The sequence below is a fragment of the Pygocentrus nattereri genome, chromosome 19 (assembly GCF_015220715.1).
Source record: "Pygocentrus nattereri isolate fPygNat1 chromosome 19, fPygNat1.pri, whole genome shotgun sequence".
NCBI lineage: Eukaryota > Metazoa > Chordata > Actinopteri > Characiformes > Serrasalmidae > Pygocentrus > Pygocentrus nattereri.
This window is the reverse complement of record NC_051229.1, coordinates 35,097,617-35,117,975: the sequence shown is the minus strand read 5'-3', so window position 1 is coordinate 35,117,975 and position 20,359 is coordinate 35,097,617. Positions and strand designations below refer to the sequence as shown.

General features: G+C 39.7%; 1 protein-coding gene and 1 long non-coding RNA gene across 2 annotated transcripts; one reads left to right on the top strand and one right to left on the bottom strand.

Moving 5' to 3' along the window:
* Positions 1–2,862: 2,862 nt before the first annotated feature.
* On the top strand, positions 2,863–4,264 carry LOC119261642. Its single transcript, XR_005129137.1, has 2 exons — positions 2,863–3,001; positions 3,596–4,264. It is a non-coding gene; the product is annotated as an uncharacterized LOC119261642 (long non-coding RNA).
* A 1,832-nt stretch (positions 4,265–6,096) lies between these two features.
* On the bottom strand, positions 6,097–12,835 carry LOC108424060 (caspase-8-like). Its single transcript, XM_017691824.2, has 6 exons — positions 12,674–12,835; positions 11,164–11,496; positions 9,105–9,121; positions 8,868–8,970; positions 8,151–8,646; positions 6,097–6,906 (listed from the first exon to the last, which is right to left on the bottom strand). Exons 1-6 carry the CDS (start codon positions 12,678–12,680, stop codon positions 6,753–6,755), a joined length of 1,110 nt encoding a protein of 369 aa, XP_017547313.1. The 5' UTR covers positions 12,681–12,835; the 3' UTR covers positions 6,097–6,752.
* Between the last annotated feature and the right edge of the window lie 7,524 nt (positions 12,836–20,359).

The window sequence follows — 20,359 nt, the reverse complement described above, 5'->3', positions numbered from 1 at the left end:
CTCCTTTCGTCTCTTTTCGAACACGCCTTGTTGACTCACCAATTACTTCATTAGTGCTTCAATCTTTTGTTTTCTCTCCTCACCTTGTAAATCAATGAGTTTTGGGTTTTTGTTTCGTAATGTCTCTGTAAATTATATTCCTTTGCCATGGCTACGCATTCCAAACACACCAGACATGAGAAAACGCCATGGTTTGTTTCATAAAAGAAGTACTTGGATGTCCATTCTGGGTTAAATTTCCAATTTTCAAGATCAACTTTTCTCTTTTTTACTCGTTCTTGGTTTTGACAAAGACATGCTGGTTTTGATTTCGTTGCCGCAGTTTTTGCGACAGCTTACCACAATACAGAATTGCGTTTATTACATGAACCTATGGTTCGACTATGTTCGGGAGAATGAGTCAGATGTTTGAAAGTAAACACTAGGGGGCAATGCTTCACATTTTCATGAAACTGCCCAATGAATTTGAGGTGCCAGCTATATTTACTTAATAATGTGTCAGTACTTTCTTTGGCGGGCCACGTACAACGTGTAGGCGGGCTGTGTCTGGCCCGCGGGCCGTATGTTGTGCACCCCTGGACTAAATCATCAGTAGTTAGTGTTGTTGCATGTGTTATTCATCTACACCGTAACTACATGTAACTACACCGTTATTAGAGACACTAAATATAAAGTAGGACTGAGATTTTATTTCAAGCTATTTTAGTGCATTTCTGTTGGTTCATGCATCATGACATTTTCACAGAATGTAAAGCAACTGCTGTGTTTGAATGAAGTACACACATTAAAATGAATAAGATTATATTTTGGCAGCGACAATATATTTTTGATTGGATAAGGCCTGGGTCAGCTAATCAGAGTGATGTGTGCCATCATGTTGAACATATCATGTTGCAGCTCAGGCATGAGAAATCAAAGCAAGGACTGCAGTGAGAGATAATGAAGAGAAAACTGCACCAAAATAACTGATGATGTTTCTCTTTTAGGAAATGTGCAGGGATATTTTCCTACAAAGCTACAAAGTTCAGTCTTAGAAGTTGTTTGATTATTTTCTAAAGTAATCAAAGCCATTCAGTGGTGTTGAGGTCTGGACTCTGGGGTGGTCAGTCCATTGTTCAGCTTCTTTTTTTGATGTGTCTGTCACGATTGTTTGCCCCTTGCGTCCGCCTCCCCGTTACAGTGTCCATCTCCTTTTCTCAGTGAGGTTCTTCTTGAACAGCTACACATCCTTTCAGACCCATAGTGCTGAGTCATCTTCTCACAGTGGAAGGGTGGACAGAAACATCTGTGGATGTTTTCAGATTTGAAGCAGCTTGATTTTACATGCTGTTTATCTGAGGGGGGCAGTTTTGGTGTCTACCAGGTGGTTGTTAGGAGCCACATTTTCTCTGTGGCTGTAAATCACTCCCTTGAGTCCCTTGAGTGTTATTATGGAGTTTGTCCTGTCACGGTCAACTCTGGCTCACTAATCTGGGATCCTGATTTCTGTTAAAGTGCTATATGAGGTCAAGGTGAACCATTTCTAGATAACAGATAATAAACTATAATTCTTTAATATGCATTAAATCACTGTGGCCACTAGAATGCACAGTAGTCTAGTTCAGTGAAGGTAAAGTGTGGAGGTTAATAAGTATCTACCAGCGTTGTAAAATAACTCCAACTCCCATAATTCTTTGAGCGATTAGATTCAATAAATGCCATGTTTGAAGTTAAGTAGTTAATGACATAACTGACAATACAATGTTTCATAACACCCTAGCAATGCCTGTATGTGTGTGGCTTACATATAGTATTGTATGCAAAAGCTTGGGTGCCCTAGTCAAGTGACGTTTTGTTGATTTGTTATATTTCATTTTTTACCAGTAAATAAACAGTAACTTTGCATTACAATGTGTAATAGCGTGTTCTCTGTAGAGGATGTGTTCATTTATCTTGAAAATCAACAAAATATCTCAATTTACTGGGGGGATTAAAAATTTTGCATATGACTGCAATGTAATTGCTGAATAATGTCTTACAAACAACACTTAAATAGCAAGTGAAGGGTTCAAGTGATTAAGGTAGAAGAGTAAGTTTCCACAGATGACAAAAGTATTTGGTCGTCTGCCTTCACTCGCATATGAATTTAAGTGACATCCCATTCTTAATCGTCAGGGTTTAATATGATGTCAGCCCACCCTTTTCAGCTATAACAGCAAGGGGTGGATTTCCACAAGGTTTAGGAGTGCGTTCATGGGAATTTTTGACCGTTCTTCTAGACGCACATTTGTGAGGTCAGACACTGATGTAGGATGAGAAGGTCTGGCTCACAGTCTCCACTCTAATTCATCCCAAAGGTGTTCTATCGGGTTGTGGTCAGGACTCTGTGCAGGCCAGTCAAGTTCTTCCACACCAAACTCACTCATCCATGTCTTTATGGACCTTGCTTTGTGCGCAGTCATGTTGGAACAGGAAGGGGCCGTCCCCAAACTGTTCCCACAAACTTGTGAGCATGAAATTGTGCAAAATCTCTTGGTGCTGAAGCATTAAGAGTTCCTTTCACTGGAACTAAGGGGCCGAGCCCAACTCCTGAAAAACAACCCCACACCATAATCCCCCCTCCACCAAACTTTACACTTGGCACAGTGCAGTCAGACTAGTACTGTTCTCCTGGCAACTGCCAAACCCACACTCATCCATCGGATTGCCCGATTTCTCCACATTTTCTGTTGTATTTTTGTCTTATACTTATATTTTTGTCTCATTACAGCTGCAGTAAACTGGGGGGTGAGTGTGCGGTTTTCTTTCTAATTAATGAGCAGTTATGCTGAACTCTGAATGTTTAGCAGTATAGGGGAGACCGGGTATGGTTGTAACATAGGGAGAGTTGTAACACCACCAGTTGCACCAATCACGGAGTCATATGATCATTCCTGTGTTAGCTCATTTCCTCCCTGATCCCTGGTTGTCAAGGCTGGAAACAGATGCATGCAGATTCTATAAAGAAAAAATGGATTTTGAGGTAAGAAAGTACATTTTTGAACCAAGACTATTTTATTTAGTACTTGTACTATTGCAGATAAAACCATATGAATTATATTACATTAAATTGTAGTTTCTCAGGCAAAATGTGATGCATTTTTCCCCTGCTAATTTCAAACCACTATGCTAATACATAATGCTAATAATGCCTAGGCAGTGGAAAAGAAAGACTGACAGAGGTGTGCCTGCAAGTGTTTTAAAAAAAGCATCAGATGAGGTCACAAAGAAGGGCAAGTCAGTCAGATCAGTCGCGAAGGCACATGGGATCTGCCATGTAACACTGAGCAGATACTGCAAATCACTGCAGAAGCTGAGAGACCAGGGATCCAGCGATCTTCCCAGTGTAGGTTACTGGAGCAGCAACAAAGTTTTCTCTGAGGTGCAGGAGACAGTGTTGGTTGACTATTTGACTCAGGCAGCAGACCTGTATTATGGACTCACTCAACGCGAGGTAAGCATATGACAGGTTAGTCACTGGAGATCAGAGAAGAATTGAATACTAGTGTAGGTGTCAGACAAATCGAAAAACTTTTTTTGTCTATGTTCTCAGGTTTTGCATTCCACTTTCTTTTAGGTCAGAAAGTTTGCATATCAACTGGCAGTGATATATAACATCAAACACCCACAAACATGGGATGACCGATACACCAGTGAAGCAAGCATTGATGGAAGAGGAAGAGAGAAGAGGAAGCAAAAATGCAAGAAAGAGAATCTTAGGAAAGAATAAAGGCGAGCAAAAGAAAAAGGAGAGAAAGCCCGCCAAGAAAATGTCGAAAGCCAATACTGAGGATTCTGAGACCTCAGACGATGAAAACTTTTGTGTTGTCTGTATGGAGCCATTTGGCAACTCGAAGCCAAAGGAAGTGTGGGTAAAATGTGCCCTATGCAATCTCTGGGCCCACCAAGCCTCCACTCCCGGGTTACCAACATTCATTTGTCACCATTGTGACTCTGATTAAGAATATACACACATAGACACACACACACACACACACACACACACACACACACACACACACACACACTGTCATTGTTTTTTATTTGACCTACATGTTCTTTATACAGGTACATTGTAGTAGAGTTTTCATTAAGCATACATATCGTTAAGGAAGTTTGTCCTAGTACATTAATTTACACACACTCCTGAGTCAAACAGAAAGTGGATTTGAGTTATGGTCAGTCACAGAGAGAGAGACATTGTTCTGGACTGTTATTTTATTTCAATAAACCTCTTTTTGATGCATATTGCATGATGTGGTCTCTGTTTTTGCTTCTTTTGTCTAATTGTTACAACTTACCCCAGCATGTGTTACAACCTACCCCGGTAGTGGGGTAGGCTGTAACAAAGGAACACAGGGTATTTGACATCAACTCACAAGGTATGTGATAATGTTGCAAAGGTTTGAATTGGTGCCATTGGTAGTAAACAAATGTGTGTATTTTGTATAAATGTTTGAGAACTCTAGCTCAAAAATTGAGTGAGTTACAGGTGCTAAAGCAAAAAGTGTTACAACCATACCCGGTCTCCCCTACATCATGTCAGACCAGAGGCTTTGTAGTATGTGGAAAGTTCTCTGGAAACAATTCAGTCAGAACGAAAGTAAAAGTATCTGCAGCAGCCGAAACGCAGCATGTTTTCAAAAGAGCATTCAAACTCTTCTCTTAGGCAAAGGCCTGTAGAGGCAAACTTCCACACTGTGTAGTGTTGTTTCTTAAATAGCGATGATGTGAAGATGTTGAAGGAAGTCTCCACTGACAGCATCTTACTTGTACATAAAAGGTTTATTACAAAGTAGAACAGAGTCAGATCAAGCATCCAGGATTGCTTGAGAGAGGGGTCTTGTCAATTGTCCTCTGAGTTCTTGCTTAAAACTCTCTGCTATATATACGCTGGTTGTTTACCACATAAGGGAACATCTAGACTATGTAAAATAATCTAATCTGTTTGGAACTTCCTCAACCTGACCCCTTCCTCAAACGTAATATGAAGTTACATAGCATATAGGTGTAGCCCCTGGAGGAAAATACCATATGTAGAGGACAGATACCTCAATAGCTATCATTAATTGTATATTCCATCTGTGTAGTTCAGTGGCTGAAATGTAAACAAAGTCATTCAGAGTGGTTTCATTCAGGGGTCATCATGACTACAACACAAATATAACCATTTTATTTACTTTACAAAATCACCAGTGAACACATGTCTTCTGAGCTTTTATATGGAATGTTGATGATGTTAGTGTTAAATCTGAAAATATAACTTACTTAGGGCACTTAGAACAACTGGTTTCATTCCAACACCCTGCATGTCCCCCTCTGCCTTTAATGAATTTTATGAAATGTGTTTCAGACTAAAACTTTCTCACAACTGTCATAACACAGTTATGTCTCAGCATCAGTCAGTGTATTGATAACCATGTCATGTAATATCTTTCTGTGACGGAGCTTTAAGAGAAGGACGTCTGGTTCCCATCACCACCATTGTGAACAATTCTGACCTGGTAAGTTTCTCTAGAAAAAACAAATATTTTTTCTAAAACTGCACAAGATAATTTTGTGGGTCATGGGACGGATGCAAAAGACTGGTCAGATATCAGTCATTACTGAGCAGAGCATTACATTTATAACTGATTACAGCTAAAATATATGGCTTTTTTACTTGTAATCAGTGATGATGAAAATAAAGATGCACTAACTTGCCCAGGAATTGGCATCATGGTCTTTTTTGGGGTGTTTTGTTAAAATGTCTAAGATTATACACTCTATGGGAAAAAATGTCATTTGTGTTTAAAATTGATGAATGAAACATGAGATATTAGGACATACGTGTAACTGCACAGTTTTATGTAGTATTTAAGCTATAAACTCCTGAGACTGGTACCCCCCTTTTTAATGAGGTGACTGTCATCATTACTCATAAACACTGTAAATTCCTTCTTCTACTTCTTCTTCGAGTTAATTGTGCATCTCTAGGCCAACTCATTTTACACTGAAGAATCAAACTTGGCAAAAGCATTAATCTGATGATGAAATCACAATGGTTTCACTTAATCTTCAACACTGATCACTACATAATCCAAACTCAAGCCAAGGCATGTCAAACTTTATTTATACAGTGCTTTTAACAACAGGAAGTGTACAGCTTGAGAGAAAAATCCAGGTCCAAGCCTCCATGAGCGTCACTAATGGCGACAATGGCAAGGAAAAACTCCCTAACAGCAAAAGAAAGAAACCTTGAGAGGAACCAAGTCTCAAAAAACAGAACCCATTCACCTCTTTTTGACAAAAAAACAACACAAGAACAAAATGGGAGAATGAGAATAAGGTTTGACCATTAATATAAGGATAAGATAGGAAAAGGGTAAAAGCAGGAGAAGCTATGATTGAATGACAGACTCTTCAAGTCTGTGCAGCAGCATCATCATCATCAAACTCACTCAATTTAATAAACAAGGTTTTATTTATTGTAGTTTTTGACCATGATACAAACTAAAGGATCTATCTGATTTTTTTAGGATTAAATGGCAAGAAAAAAAGAAAAATATAAAGTTTTGAGGTTGCATTGAAACCATGAGAATGAAAATAAGAAGCACAAAAATGGAAAAACATAAATGACTGTTCAGTTTTGTTATTAAGAAAAAAAATGAACAAACAAACAAAGTCACACGAGTGTAATCCGTTTCATTTGGGTAAATCTGCGCCTCTTGAGATGTTTTCAACAAGCCAACATTTCAGGGAATTTTGAAAATCAGCTTCTTTGTGAGGGTGAAGCGGGGCTCTGGGGTCATCTTAGCATCACAGGTTGTTTCATTCACTATCTCATCCCCCTCCATCCTGCTGACCTCTTCATTCACTTTGGTGAGGATTGTAAGGATGTCATCACCGCTAGAAGAACATGAATACATAAACATGCATTAACGCCATTGGCCACAGGCTTATTATAGAGTAATTAAGACTAATTTATTCAGCAAATACTACTGAAGCAATAAGCCAAGGCAGGTTGTGCATTACAGTGATTTTATCACAGGTAAGGGTGTTAGGGATAGCACAAAGCTGATTAACCCCCCCCCCCCCCCCACCTGTGATAAAATCACTGTAACACACATCCATAAGTGGCTCATTGCTTTAAGAAAATGGAAAACATAAAATATGATGAAATACAGTAATTATTAATAACAATCGAGATAAACAATTATTGCACCATGAAAGGTTATCCCTTTAGAGGACTGCTGAAAGAGGACAAGAGCGTTTAGTCGCCCATCACTGTGCACTGCAGTCACTTCATAACACAGCAGTATTTAATGCAAAAATCTTAGAAGCCGGAATTTCATTTGAGATACGTATAGTATGTTAAAACAGCTTCAGCCAATCAGATTTTATGAGCAGAAATATGCATTTTCTAAGATTATTAAGTAACCATGGAACCAATGCTGCCTTCAAATGCTCATTGGAAGGTTGTATAGGTTGGATATCGATTGCATATACTGGTATATAGTGGTATATGCAACCGATATTATATGAAGCGCGTTGGTTATGAGTTTTTTCTTATTGAGTTCAAGTTACGCATTTTACACTAAAGGTTAAAAGTTGTGTTAGACGTCATATTTGTAAACTTGTGTATCATCTACAATCCCAATTTACCAGTTGTAATTATGACCTTGTCAACCATCTCAGCACAGTTGACAAGTGGGAAAGTTGTTATTTTCCAATTTCCGACAGACAATGCAGCACAACATTCAATTAAGGAATGTTCCCACCTACAAACACAACTATTGTACAGGTGGACAAGAACAAGAACTTTTAGTAAATAAGTGAAAAGTTATGGTAGATGGGATGCAGTTATATATGTACATATATATATATATATGTATATATGTAATCACGCTAACATTAACCTGGTGTTGCACATTTGTTGTTGTTTCCAACCTGCCTGGTTTCAGTTAGCTATTAGAACTCGGTTAGGTTGAGTGGAACATGTGCCGATCCATGCAACAACTGCTACAAAAGAAAACAAACTGAACTGACGTGAGGGCCCACAAACAGACCTTTAGAATTAAAAGGGGCAAAAAATACAGATAACAAAAGCCTAAGATGAGATGAACAGGCCACTAAGACAGATTAGAGCTCACCTTTTACTTCCTTCTTCTAATTGTGCGCAGAGTGCTTGAATGAACCATGAGCCATTAGCAGTTCGATAGGAGACATAGTCCTCCACTGTGGACATGGCGACCAGGAAATCAGAGTTTTTGGGGATGCTATAAGTTTCTTCTAGAGTGTCAGACGCCAAGTCGACGTCCCTCTCATGACAATCATCCACAGAGACCACAACCTTCTCCTCCCTGTTTTTGCCTCTGCATGCCTGGATGAAGAACACCTTGGGCTTGCCGGCCAGAGTAGAGCAGTTTTTCCCATCAAACGGAGACAGGATGTCCTTCATTGGACACAGTTTCTGGTCTGTCCCAATCACACCTTTCTTCTCTCCATGACTGAGCACACAGCAGACAAAGCAATCTCCATGTTCTTTCTTGCTGAAGTCTAGCAGAAGCTTCTTCATCGCCTCTGCTTTCTGATCAGTATAAATTTGAACATCAAAACCCAGAAACTTAAACACTTTCTCCAAAGCAGCTGAAACAGAGATAAGAGAGCAGATTCATTTCTTGATATCATATTACAGCATTCATTACAAAAACATTGCCTACTGTATTTGCATTTGCAGTGAATAAATCTTTGATATTACTCCAAAAACAGTGTGCTCACACAAATTACTCACTCCAGAGCTATGTGATCATAGACATCATGTATTGTATATATTACATTAACACATAAATGCATATGCAATTTCAAACCTGCATCATAGTTGGATCCTTCTCGGTTCCGTTTATTATTTTTAAAGTTCATGTTGTTGATGATTACACAGTAACCACGTGGTTTACTGGTCATTGGATATTCCTTTAAGGAAAAAAAAACAAAATAAAACTCAAGCTCTACTGTCATGAAATTTATAGCACAACAAATTACACTTAATGTCCATTATTTCCATTTTATTTCTTAAAATATAAAAGGTATATTTAGCACATTATTACCTTATCATTGCTTTTATCTGAGGCAGAAAGAAACAAGGCAAATGGAAAAAGAAGAAAGAAGTGCATGTTCAGTGTTATTAGTTACAATCGTGATTTAATAATATCAAACATTATACTATATAAACATCATTTTAACAGGTAATGTGTTCACAAGAATATTGATACAAGCCATCAATGTTAGTTCATTGTCAATATTGCTTAAATCAGTGATATCCAACTCTGGCCCAGCATAGTCAGAGTCCAGCTTGATTGTTGTCATGAAACGTAAAGAAACTTTGAGCTAAATCAGAGACTGCCGTAGCGGGGTGCTAGAGCCTATCCCAGCTGTCATCGGGCAGGATACACCCTGGACAGGTCACCAGTCCATCACAGGGCAGACAGACAGTCAGACATATACATTCACTCACACACTCACACCGAGGGGCAATTTACCATGTCTTTGGACTGTGGGAGGAAACCCACGCAGACATGGGGAGAACATGCAAACTCCACACAGAAAGGACCCTGAGAGAAAATTGAACCCAAGCCCTTCTTGCTGTGAGGCGACAGTGCTACTCACCACGCCATTGTGCCGAATGACGACCAAACGACCAAATACCCAAATGCAAATCTGATATATGGCCATTTATGCACATATATCCTTAAAGGTCATATATATATATATATATATATACACACACACACACACACACACATATATATATATATATATATATATATATATATATATATACATAATATATGGATCACATATATACTATATGTCTGATATGTGTCTGATACATGGATCATACATATATGTCTGATATGTGTCTGATACATGGATCATACATATATGTCTGATACAAACAGCAAAAGACTTTTTTAAAGCAAGAAATTAAATACACCAGCAACATAAATGCAATAAAAACCTTATATTAGATAACATGAAGCTAGCATGTATGAGTTATATATGCCTTTCATACATGATCAATGCTTTCTATCGTGTATTGTTAGATATATCGCTGTTGTCAGAACAAAACCTCATATCTCCGTTTTTTTAGTGTTTTTTTTTTTGTTTGTTTGTTTTTGACAATACCTTTTTGAAGATACCTGTCCTGTTTTACACTGTGTGTAAATTGAACAGCCTAAAATGACTTGGAAAAATGTCTGGACCCACTGACTTACATTAACAGTGAAGTAGGTTTTTTCCTTTTCCTTTAAAGTTACCATTTCTGAGATACGAGCTTTTCTTCTGACAATAGCGTCATGTTATACATATGTGTTTATGTATTTACTGAAATATGTGTCACATATATATCCATATGTGACAAATACAAGTTGGATATCAGGGAAATCCATATGCTATTGCTAATGTTAGTCACATATTTAATATGCATATATTGCCTTACATCAGAAATGGGTAAGCATATGAAAATCTGAAATATGGATTTTAAAAAGTCTGTGTGTGTGTGTGTGTGTGTGTGTGTGTGTGTGTGTGTGTGTGTGTGTGGAGAACACACTGCCTGGAGTAAACGTTAAAACTCCCTCTTAGAAGAGAAGCTCTGTTAGCCAACAACAGCGCTCTGCAAGCTAGCTTGTTCTGCTTGTGTTGGCAGTTGTACTCCAGTGTGAAGATGTCAGTAACTCAGGGAGGAACATCTAAATACACAGGTAGATATGTAAGCACCTGGCTTTTAGTGAACTTAAACATACAGCTACAATTACACTGTAATAGCCTGCATGGTAGTGAAAATGTGCTAGTCTGCTAACTCTGCCTGAGACTCTTTGGGAAGTGAAATCAGGACGAGAAGAGAAACCTGGGGGTGGAGTGTCAGAGGGCATGTTTACCCATGTTTACAGTCCAGCACCAAAGGTTCCAGAGTTAACCAGTGGACCATAGTTGGGTATCAATGATTTAAGCAGTATTAACTGAAAATATAAACAGATTTTACCCACAAAAATCCATCCATCCATCCATTTTTCAGACCACTTCTCTCTCAGGGTCGCGGGGGGGTGCTGGAGCCTATCCCAGCGGTCCACAAAAATCCATTTAAGTTAAACATACAGAGTAACTTACCTGAGACAGTAATTGGCTGATTAGCAGGACCTCCAGGTGCAGGTTCCTCACAAGCTGGCTGCAGAAGCTTACCCAGTTCCAGCTTATTGTAAAGATGTTCATCATAGACTTTTAGTTTTGCTATCATGATTTCACTGGCCACACACCCTTTCTTCTTAACACTGTCGATTAGATCACGAGCTTTATCAGCTCGCGCTGCATTCGACTCCAGGATGGTTTCAGCTTCTTCTTCATTTAATACTCTTTTATTTGTCAGATCGTCCAAGAGCTGCTTGATCACAGTCAGCGACAAACCTTTCTTTAACTCAATTCGGACATCTGCGAGCACCTTGTCTGAGGAAAATAATTGTATATTATTATTATAAATAATTGCGTTCCAAATGCTAGGATGCAGCCTAGAAAGGCAACTTGTTTGTACTACATTATACAAAATGTAACAGTCTAACAAGGCCACTTTGCCAAGTCATCAGAAAAGTGTACAAAATATGATGGAGAACGTGCTGCTGATATAAATCAGAGGGCCACTTCAGAGCCTTCCAGGTTTATGTTTTATTTAACAGAATCATTGTGCTTGTCATATTTAAACTATAAGTTTTGTAGTATTAATAGTAGTAAGGTTTTTGGTAACAAATGGGTTAAACTCTTGAAACAGCCAATAGAAAATTAGCCTAGCGAGCTCTGCCATTGGTTAAGACTTCAGGAGCTGAAGACCTTACACATGAGGTTAACTACCAACATAATTAGGAAGTAACAGAGGAACTACGTTTTGACAACGGTACATGGCACTGAATCATAATGCAAGTTAGACATTGTGATGTTTGGGACTTTTGCTTGAGGAAATTTTCTCTAACTGGACCTCACTGATCTAGAAAATGAAGAATAATTAGATCCTTCATTTCTCCAAGCATGCAGTCTTTCCAGTAACGCAATGTTTCCACACATGCGCTGACTGAGACAGACGAAAGAAATGAAGCACTGAAATCTGATTTCTGAGGTAAAATCCAGCTGTTTTATCAGATTTTTACATCAGATTTCCAGACCCTTTTCTGATCTAAGAAATCAGTTTGCTGTTTACATGACCATTTGATTGATAATAACTATTTGAATAATCAGATAACTGCAGAAACCCAATTATGAACAGATTACTGAGTGCATGTAAACGCACTCACTGGATTTACCTGAAGAAAGTCAGTGAAATCACCTCTAAACGACATGATCCCCACATACCGCCCAACAGAAGAGGTCTAGGCTAAACCCCCAATGCCTTTAGATCCTAGCAACGCCCCTGTTGTATCCCTAGAGGCCAACAAGCATCCAAAGACTCAATTAAACAGAAGCTGGGCTTAAAGAAGAGCATGCATGCTGTCTCTTCTGTTTCTCTGTTCATGTTAGTAGCTAGAAGCTACTTTGCTTTCCATTATCTAGCCTTCATATGTCTGAGTGCAGTTGGTCTCTCGCTTTTTCTCTTTATTTAAACAAAAGCCTGGTAGAGCTCAGGAATCTGTCTTACCGGCCATCTCTGTCAGGAGATCCTCTGTGGCGAGAAGCTGTTAACTCAGTTCGAGAATAACTTGTTTTGAAGGCAGTGAACTACGTCTGTGGCTGCAGAAACTTTGAAACGAAGTGAGCGCTGTAGATGGAAGTGAGCTTGAGTGCCAAGATCCTCCACCCACATACACACTTCCTGGCCCCCCTCAAGAATTCTGTTTCTCTTATTCGCAAAAAAAACTTAGTACTAAACCCCTCCCTCTATCTGCATACATGGTCCCTGCCCACAAATCAAACTGACCAAGGAAACTGGGTTCACTCTCACACTCATAAACAACAGAACATGGCTGGTAAGTCTCAAACCTAAACCAGATATCTTAAGAAATGTGTGAAATATACACACTGAATAGTGATTATCATTGCATGAAAGCGCCTGAGTTACTTTGTTCACTGATAACAAGGTATCATTGTCATTATGAGTTACAACTAACCAGATGAACACGCAAAAATGAGCTGAGGCCTCTGTGTGACATAAGCCCTAAGGGCTTATGCATACCATAGGCCTGAGCCCCATAGGTCATGATATAATAGTGAACTCAGGATACTTTCTGTAGGTAGACAAAGCACTTCTTGTAAGTCGCTCTGAATAAAAGCGTCTGGTAAATGCTGGAAATGTAAATGTTAAAATCTGTTTAAACTTTATGGAGAGGAATTCATACCAAATTGAAATCACTACAGTTAAAAAATATGAAATGCAGTGCAGACCTGACATTACTCTTACATAGTCAAATGAAAAACAAACCCTCTGTTAAAGTTTTTATGTTGCTTGACTTTTTTTTTACTGATGAACAATACGTTAAGATTTATATTTTATAAAGGAAAAGCTGAATTCATGTCAGAAATGAATGCAGTCTGCCTTGCAAGGCATGCCAATGTTGCTTTCCAGTGTGCTGTATTTAATGTTAAATCAATGTAAAGGATCTTACTTTTCTTTAGGGAATGTTTTCTCAAGTTTAAATCACGTGGTATCACGTGTGCGCTGCATTTCATGGTTTTGGTTGAATTTGAATGAAGCAAATACACTTGACGTACAAAAGAGGTCAAGCAAGGTTTGTTTTCTATTTTGGCTCATATTCTGCATGTCATTATGGGAAACTCCCGTCATGTATGCACTGCATTTCACATGTTCCCACTGCAGTGATTGCTTTTCAATTTGGCACAAATTACTCTCTCCAAACCCCAAGGTATTATCAGAGATAGCGATAAACTAAACATATACAAAACTCATCAATTATAGGGTACTTGCTGTTGGGAGGTGTCTGTCCCAAACCCTAATCCATAAATTTACACTTAATACTTACTGTATTTTTCGTTTTCCGTGAGTGTGTTTACAAGCACTTAATAATCTGATAACTGCAGAAAATCAGATTTTGTCAGTAATATGATCAACGCTTTTACATACATTAGAGTAATCAGATAATGGGTAAACTCTGGGTCTACACGAGTCAGACAGTAATCAGATTTGTGCTTTGCATCCAGCCAATAAACTCACGGAAGACGTGACATAAAAGAAAAGAACATCACATCGCTTTACCTAAAAATATGAACATACATCGTCTAGAAGATGAAGAATATTTAAATATTAAATTTCATGAAGCATGTAGTCGGTTTCCGTGTTGCTCCAAGAGTGTTTAGCTACCACCTCGTGGCAGCGCTGCTGGCTTATTTCTGGTACTGCCGTCTGTTTTTGCACATGTGCAGACTGAGAAAGAAATCAGAGTAAGAGTTCACATGCACTGAGAAATCTGATGACTGAACTAAAACTATACAGCTCTCTCAGATTTCATATTTGATCTGATTTCCTTAATCTGACCTTAATCTGAAATCAGAGTGTGCCGTTTACATGACCACTTTAATAATCAGATAACTGCACAAATCTGATTACAATTGGATTATTGAGTGCATGTACACACACTCATTGCCATCTTTAAGATCTTTTGGATTTCTTTTAAAGTGAAGTGATTTAGATTTATCTGGCATAATCCTGAACTGGCATAAGATAATGTGAAAAAAAATTGCCATGCCCCTTAGAGCAGGAAGTGAGACTGCATCACTGTCCCCCGTGGCCACATGGTGAGCAGATAGATCCCATTGTTTTAAAAAATATGGGAATGAAGCTCAAATCAGCGCAAAACATTAAGAACTGTCACTGCTGAAACAGTCAGGGCTGAAACATTTGGCAATTCCAGTAGTGTTATGATTGTTCTGGTAGTGACAAAATGGAATGATGAAGTTCCTTTTGTTTTAATAAAATAAACATAATTAATTATTCTTCCAAGTTCAGTCTCAGAAGTTAAAAGTATTGTTTATCTCATGGGCACAGTTTTGTTGGTCTACCAGGTCTGTAGCTTTTAATCATTTTTGAACTTTCCTTTTCCATATGCAAATGAACTAACTTCACAGCAATACAATTTGATCATTTTTTACACAGGTAGGCGAAGGTAGTGTTAGGAGTCTTGCCCAAGGACTCTTATTGATATAGTGTAGGGTGTTTAACCAGGTGGGGATAGAACCCCAATCTACAGCATACAATGCAGAGATTTTACCCACTACACCAATCCACCAATTATTTTATCTAATTTTATTCACCTTTACATTTTAGCTATGTTTTAATTATTGTTTTAGATTTTTATATATTTCTATTATTAATATTTAACTTTTTTTATCTGATTTGAGTCTTTTATTTATTAAATGTACTTCTATTATATATATTTACTTCTATATGATATGTTTTACACATCATCAATCCCTTGCTCTGTATCTATTCGGCAACATTGTAAATGATGATCACCCTCAGTGTTCTCTGAGATTAAATAAAGATTGATTGATTGATTGACTGATTGATTGATTGACATCTCAAAGCAAATACTGAGAAATTTCATATTGTGTTTAGTTTTGAGGGTTTGCATGTTTTTCTTTCTCTAATTATTACATACGCATTTTTCCTCCTTTCTGCAGATCAAAGTCCGGCTAGAACTCATCGCAAGAGTTTCTGAAGCGGTTCTTAAGGACGTGATTGATGGTCTTCAATCTTCAAACCCTCCTGTTCTCACTGGCAGAGAAGCCAACCAGATTCTGCAGGCCAACCAAGTGCAGGAGGACAGATTGGCCAACTTGTTGACATGGTGTGCAACAAAGGTGATGTGGCCAGTGTACTGATGATATCTATGATATTTTGGAGCAAAAGGACAAATTCCATGCTGGAATTCACTGAGATCCTGAGAGCGACCCATTCTTTCACTAATGTTTGTAGAAGCAGTCTGCATGCCTTGGTTTTATACACCTGTGGCCATGGAAGTGATTGGAACCTGAATTCAATGGTTTGGATGGGCAATATACAGTACCAGCAATATAGTGTATGTTGTATTCTAATATGTTGTATTATAGTGTACTGTATTCTAATCCTTGTACATTTTCTAAAAGTCATTCTTGACTGCTGGGACGAGCTTTAATCACCACAGGGTCAAGTACAACCTGTAAAACTGGGATGTTTTGTGAAAAATGATTTGCTCAATCTAGATGATAATAAATGTGCTTCACTGATTGTTAGTAAAGTGGCAGCAGTTGTGCGGATATTTTATTCATGTGAAACGGGGGGGGTCATGGGCTGGAGGTTAGGGAACCAGCCAGTTTGATCCCCAGAGCCGACAGCACATGACTGAGGTGTCCTTGAGACACCTAACCCCCAACAGCCCCCCCGCCTTCTGGGCACCCCTCCAGCACATCTTCAAGCTGAGTCTGCACTTGGGGAGGGTTCCCACCCTGTGGAACACATCATGCCTCATTCCAGTACCCAAGAGGGTGCAGCCCAGTGAACTCAATGACTTCAGGCCTGTTGCTCTAACATCCCATGTCATGAAGACATTGGAGCGCCTTCTTCTACACCTTCTCAGACCCCAGGTTCGATATGCAATGGACCCCCTGCAGTTCGCCTACAGGGAGAAAGTGGGAGTGGAGGATGCCATGCTATACTTCCTCCATTGAGCCCACTCTTATCTGGACAAGGGTGGTTGTGCTGTAAGAGTCATGTTCTTTGATTTTTCCAGTGCCTTTAATACCATTCAGCCTCTCCAACTGAGAGACAAGCTGGTTAACATGCAAGTGGATCCACACCTGGTATCCTGGATTACTGACTACCTCACTGGCAGACCTCAGTATGTCAGGCTGAAGGACTGAGCAGCATAGGAGCACCACAAGGGACTGTACTTTCCCCCTTTATCTTTAATAATAATAATACTAAGTTTCACAAACCCAAGGCCACTTCACATAGCATGGGGAAAAAACTAATCAGTGGAGGAGGAAGAAAAATGTGCATTAAAGAGAAAAGTCTTTAAGTCAGATTTAAAAGAGGAAAAAGAAGAGCAGTCTCTGAGGGATTGAGGAAGAGAATTCCAGAGTTTGGGGGCCATGGCACTGAAGGACATCCCTCCCAAAGTGGAAAGTCTGGTGTGTGGAACAGCAAGTAAGTTATTGCAAGAAGACCTGAGAGAGTGAGAGGGAGTCTAAGAGGTCAGCAGTTCTCTGAGATAGGAGGAGGAAAGTTATGCAGGACTTTGAAAGTGAGTAGTAAAATTTTAAACTTTATACAGGACAGGACCGGTAGCCAGTGTAGCTGAGAGAGAATGGGGGTGATGTGAGCTGAACGCTTAGCATGGGTAGAGAACTCTAGCTGCAGAGTCCAGAATGTATTATAGCTTTTGTATAGACTTTACAGGGAGACCAACAAAGAGGGAGTTACAGTAGTCAATACCGGACACAATGAAGACATGAACCAAAGTTTTGGCATCATTATCGGTCAGGAATCGTTGGAGACAAGCAATGTTGTGTAAGTTGAAGAATGCTGTCTCAGTGAGGAATGTGATATGCAGATCAAAAATGGGTCGAATAAAACACGATTTCTAACAACAAGTGCAAGCTTAACGAGCAGGCCATCAATACTAACTGAAAAATTGGATGATTTTGATAGTAAAGGTTTAGGGCCAACCAGTAAGACTTGATCTGCCCAAGGGGTGAAACATAAATTAAGAAAATTAGGGGTCCAAGAACTGAGCCCTGCGGGACACCACACGAGGAGGACCTCTGTGGGCCTATTGTAATAAACTGGTGTCTGTCTGTAAGATATGACCTGAACCACTGTAAGGCTGTGTCAGTGATACCAATAGAGAAAAGACGAGAAATAAGAACATCATGATTAACAGTATCAAATGCTGCAATTAAGTCAAGGAGAAGGAGAATACTGAGAGAACCACTATTAGCAGACTGGAGAAGATCATTAACTACTTGCAGAAGAGCTGTCTCAGTGCTGTGGTGAGTACGGAAACCAGACTGAAATGTCTGGAGTTGGGAAGCAACCACTCTTTCCATTCCTTTAGGTAAAAATGGAATGTGTGAGATGGGTCTGTAAGTAGAAAGAGAAGTCGGGTCCAATTCAGGTTTCTTAAGTATAAGAGTAACTGCAGCAGTTTTAAGGACAGTAGGAACAGAACCAGAAGAGAGACATGAATTTATCACTGTAGCAATCAGGGTGTTGACTAAAGATAAACAGGCCTTGAGTAGAGGGGTGGGGGCAGGGTCAAGCTGACAGGAGGAAGCATTAGACTTAGCGATGAGTTCAGAGACAGAAACGACAGAAAAGACAGAGTCAACAGTTTTGAAACATGTTAGCTTTGTGTTCAAAGTAGGAAAATCAGTAAAGGAGAATGACTGAGAAGCAGGAGAAAAGAGGCTGTAGATCTGATTAATTTTCTTGTCAAAAAAATGTAGAAAAGCCTGACATTGCTCAGCTGAATGGGGGCACGCTGATAAAGGAGGATGGAGTTTGTTAAAAGTTCGAAAGAGAGTTTTTGGCCTAGACTTAGCATTATTTATGATGGAGTAGTTGGAGTGGGCAGTATTAAGAACATTCCTATATTTGTGGGTGTGCTGACCTTAAAGTAGAGAGTGGACAGTAAGGACAGTTTTTTATAAAGGCGCTGAAGACGCCGACCATTGGCCTTCAGTTCCCTTAGTTCAGGGGTGAACCAAGGACACGAGTGGGTGGAAGGGAGAAGTTGATTCTTAAAGGGGCAAAATCATTAAGCAATCCAGAGACAGTGTCATTATAAAGAGAAACCATACTCTCAGGGGATGATACGTTATATAGGTCAGACAGGGCTGAAGACTGAAGAAAAGCAGCAAACAGATTGAGATTGACAGACCTAATATCACGTTAGACAACAGAGATTTTTACACAGGGGGAGGAGTAGAAATATGGAAACTACATTCAATGAGCTTATGGTCAGAGATACCAAAAACTGAACCAGAGACAGAGATATAATTCAAACCAGTAGAGCAGAGTAAATCAAGAGTATGACCATGAGTGTGAGTTGGAAAATCAAGATGCTGCATCAAGTTAAAACACTCTAAAACTGAAATTAACTCAGATGTGAAAGAGCATTCAGTATCAACATGGATATTGAAGTCACCAAGCACAATTATGGCAGAGCAAAGAGATGAGATGATTGTGAGGAGTTCATTAAGTTCAGACAAGAAGCTTGCAGCAGATTTGGGAGGGCGATAAACTAACAGTAACAGTAAAGGTGAGGAGGAAACAACCTTCAAAGCAATATATTCAAAGGTTGTCGTACTGATTAGAGAAAGTTCTTTGACCATTAATCTGGAATGATGAACCACAGCCAGACCACCTCCTCTCCTTTTCATTCGGGGATTTGAGAGATAACTGTAGGCTGGGGGCATCAGCATGTTTAAATGTAAGTAGTCACCAGGTTGTTGCCAGGTTTCTGAAAGAAAAAACATATCCACTATCCACCCTGTTGAAGGACTTTGTGGAATGGTGCCATGGGAACAACCTGCTTCTGAACACTGCCAAGACCAAGGAGATGGTGGTGGACTTTCGCAGGGATAGGCGATCTCTTTTGAGGGGGTTGAAGTGGAGAGGGTAATGACCTACAGGTATCTCGGTCTGTAACTGGATGATAGGTTGGACTGGTCAGCCAACACAGACATCCTGTACAGGAAGGGACAAAGCAGGCTTTACTTCTTGAGGTCCTTTAACATCTGTAGGAAGCTCCTGCAGATGTTCTATCAGACCATGTTTGCCAGCTGTCTTTTTATGCTGTGGTGTGGAGGGGAGGAAGCATAAAAAGGAGAGACAAGATGCGACTGGACAAGCTGGTCAGTCAATGGTCGGTGTGGAACTGGACTCTGTGGTTAAGGTGGCTGAGGGAAGGACAAATCCACAAACTGCTCTCCATTATGGAGGATGATGGCCACCCACTGCACACCATCATCATGGACAGGAGGAGCATGTTTAGTGGCAGGTTGTGGTCACAGAGCTGCTCAACTGACAGATTCAGGAGATCCTTTGTCCTCAGAGCCATCAGACTCTTCAACTTTTCCCAAGGGGCAGTCATGGGCTGAAAGTTAGGGAACCAGCCTCATAAGCGAAAGGTCACCAGTTCGATCCCCAGCGCCAACAGCACATGACTGAGGTGTCCTTGAGCAAGACACCTAGCCCCCAGCTGCTCCCCAGGTGCTGTGCATTGGGCTGCCCACCGCTCTGGGTAAGTGTGCTCACTACAGTGTATGTGGTGTTTCACTTCATGGATGGGTCAAATGTGGAGGTGAAATTTTCCCATTGTGGGACTAA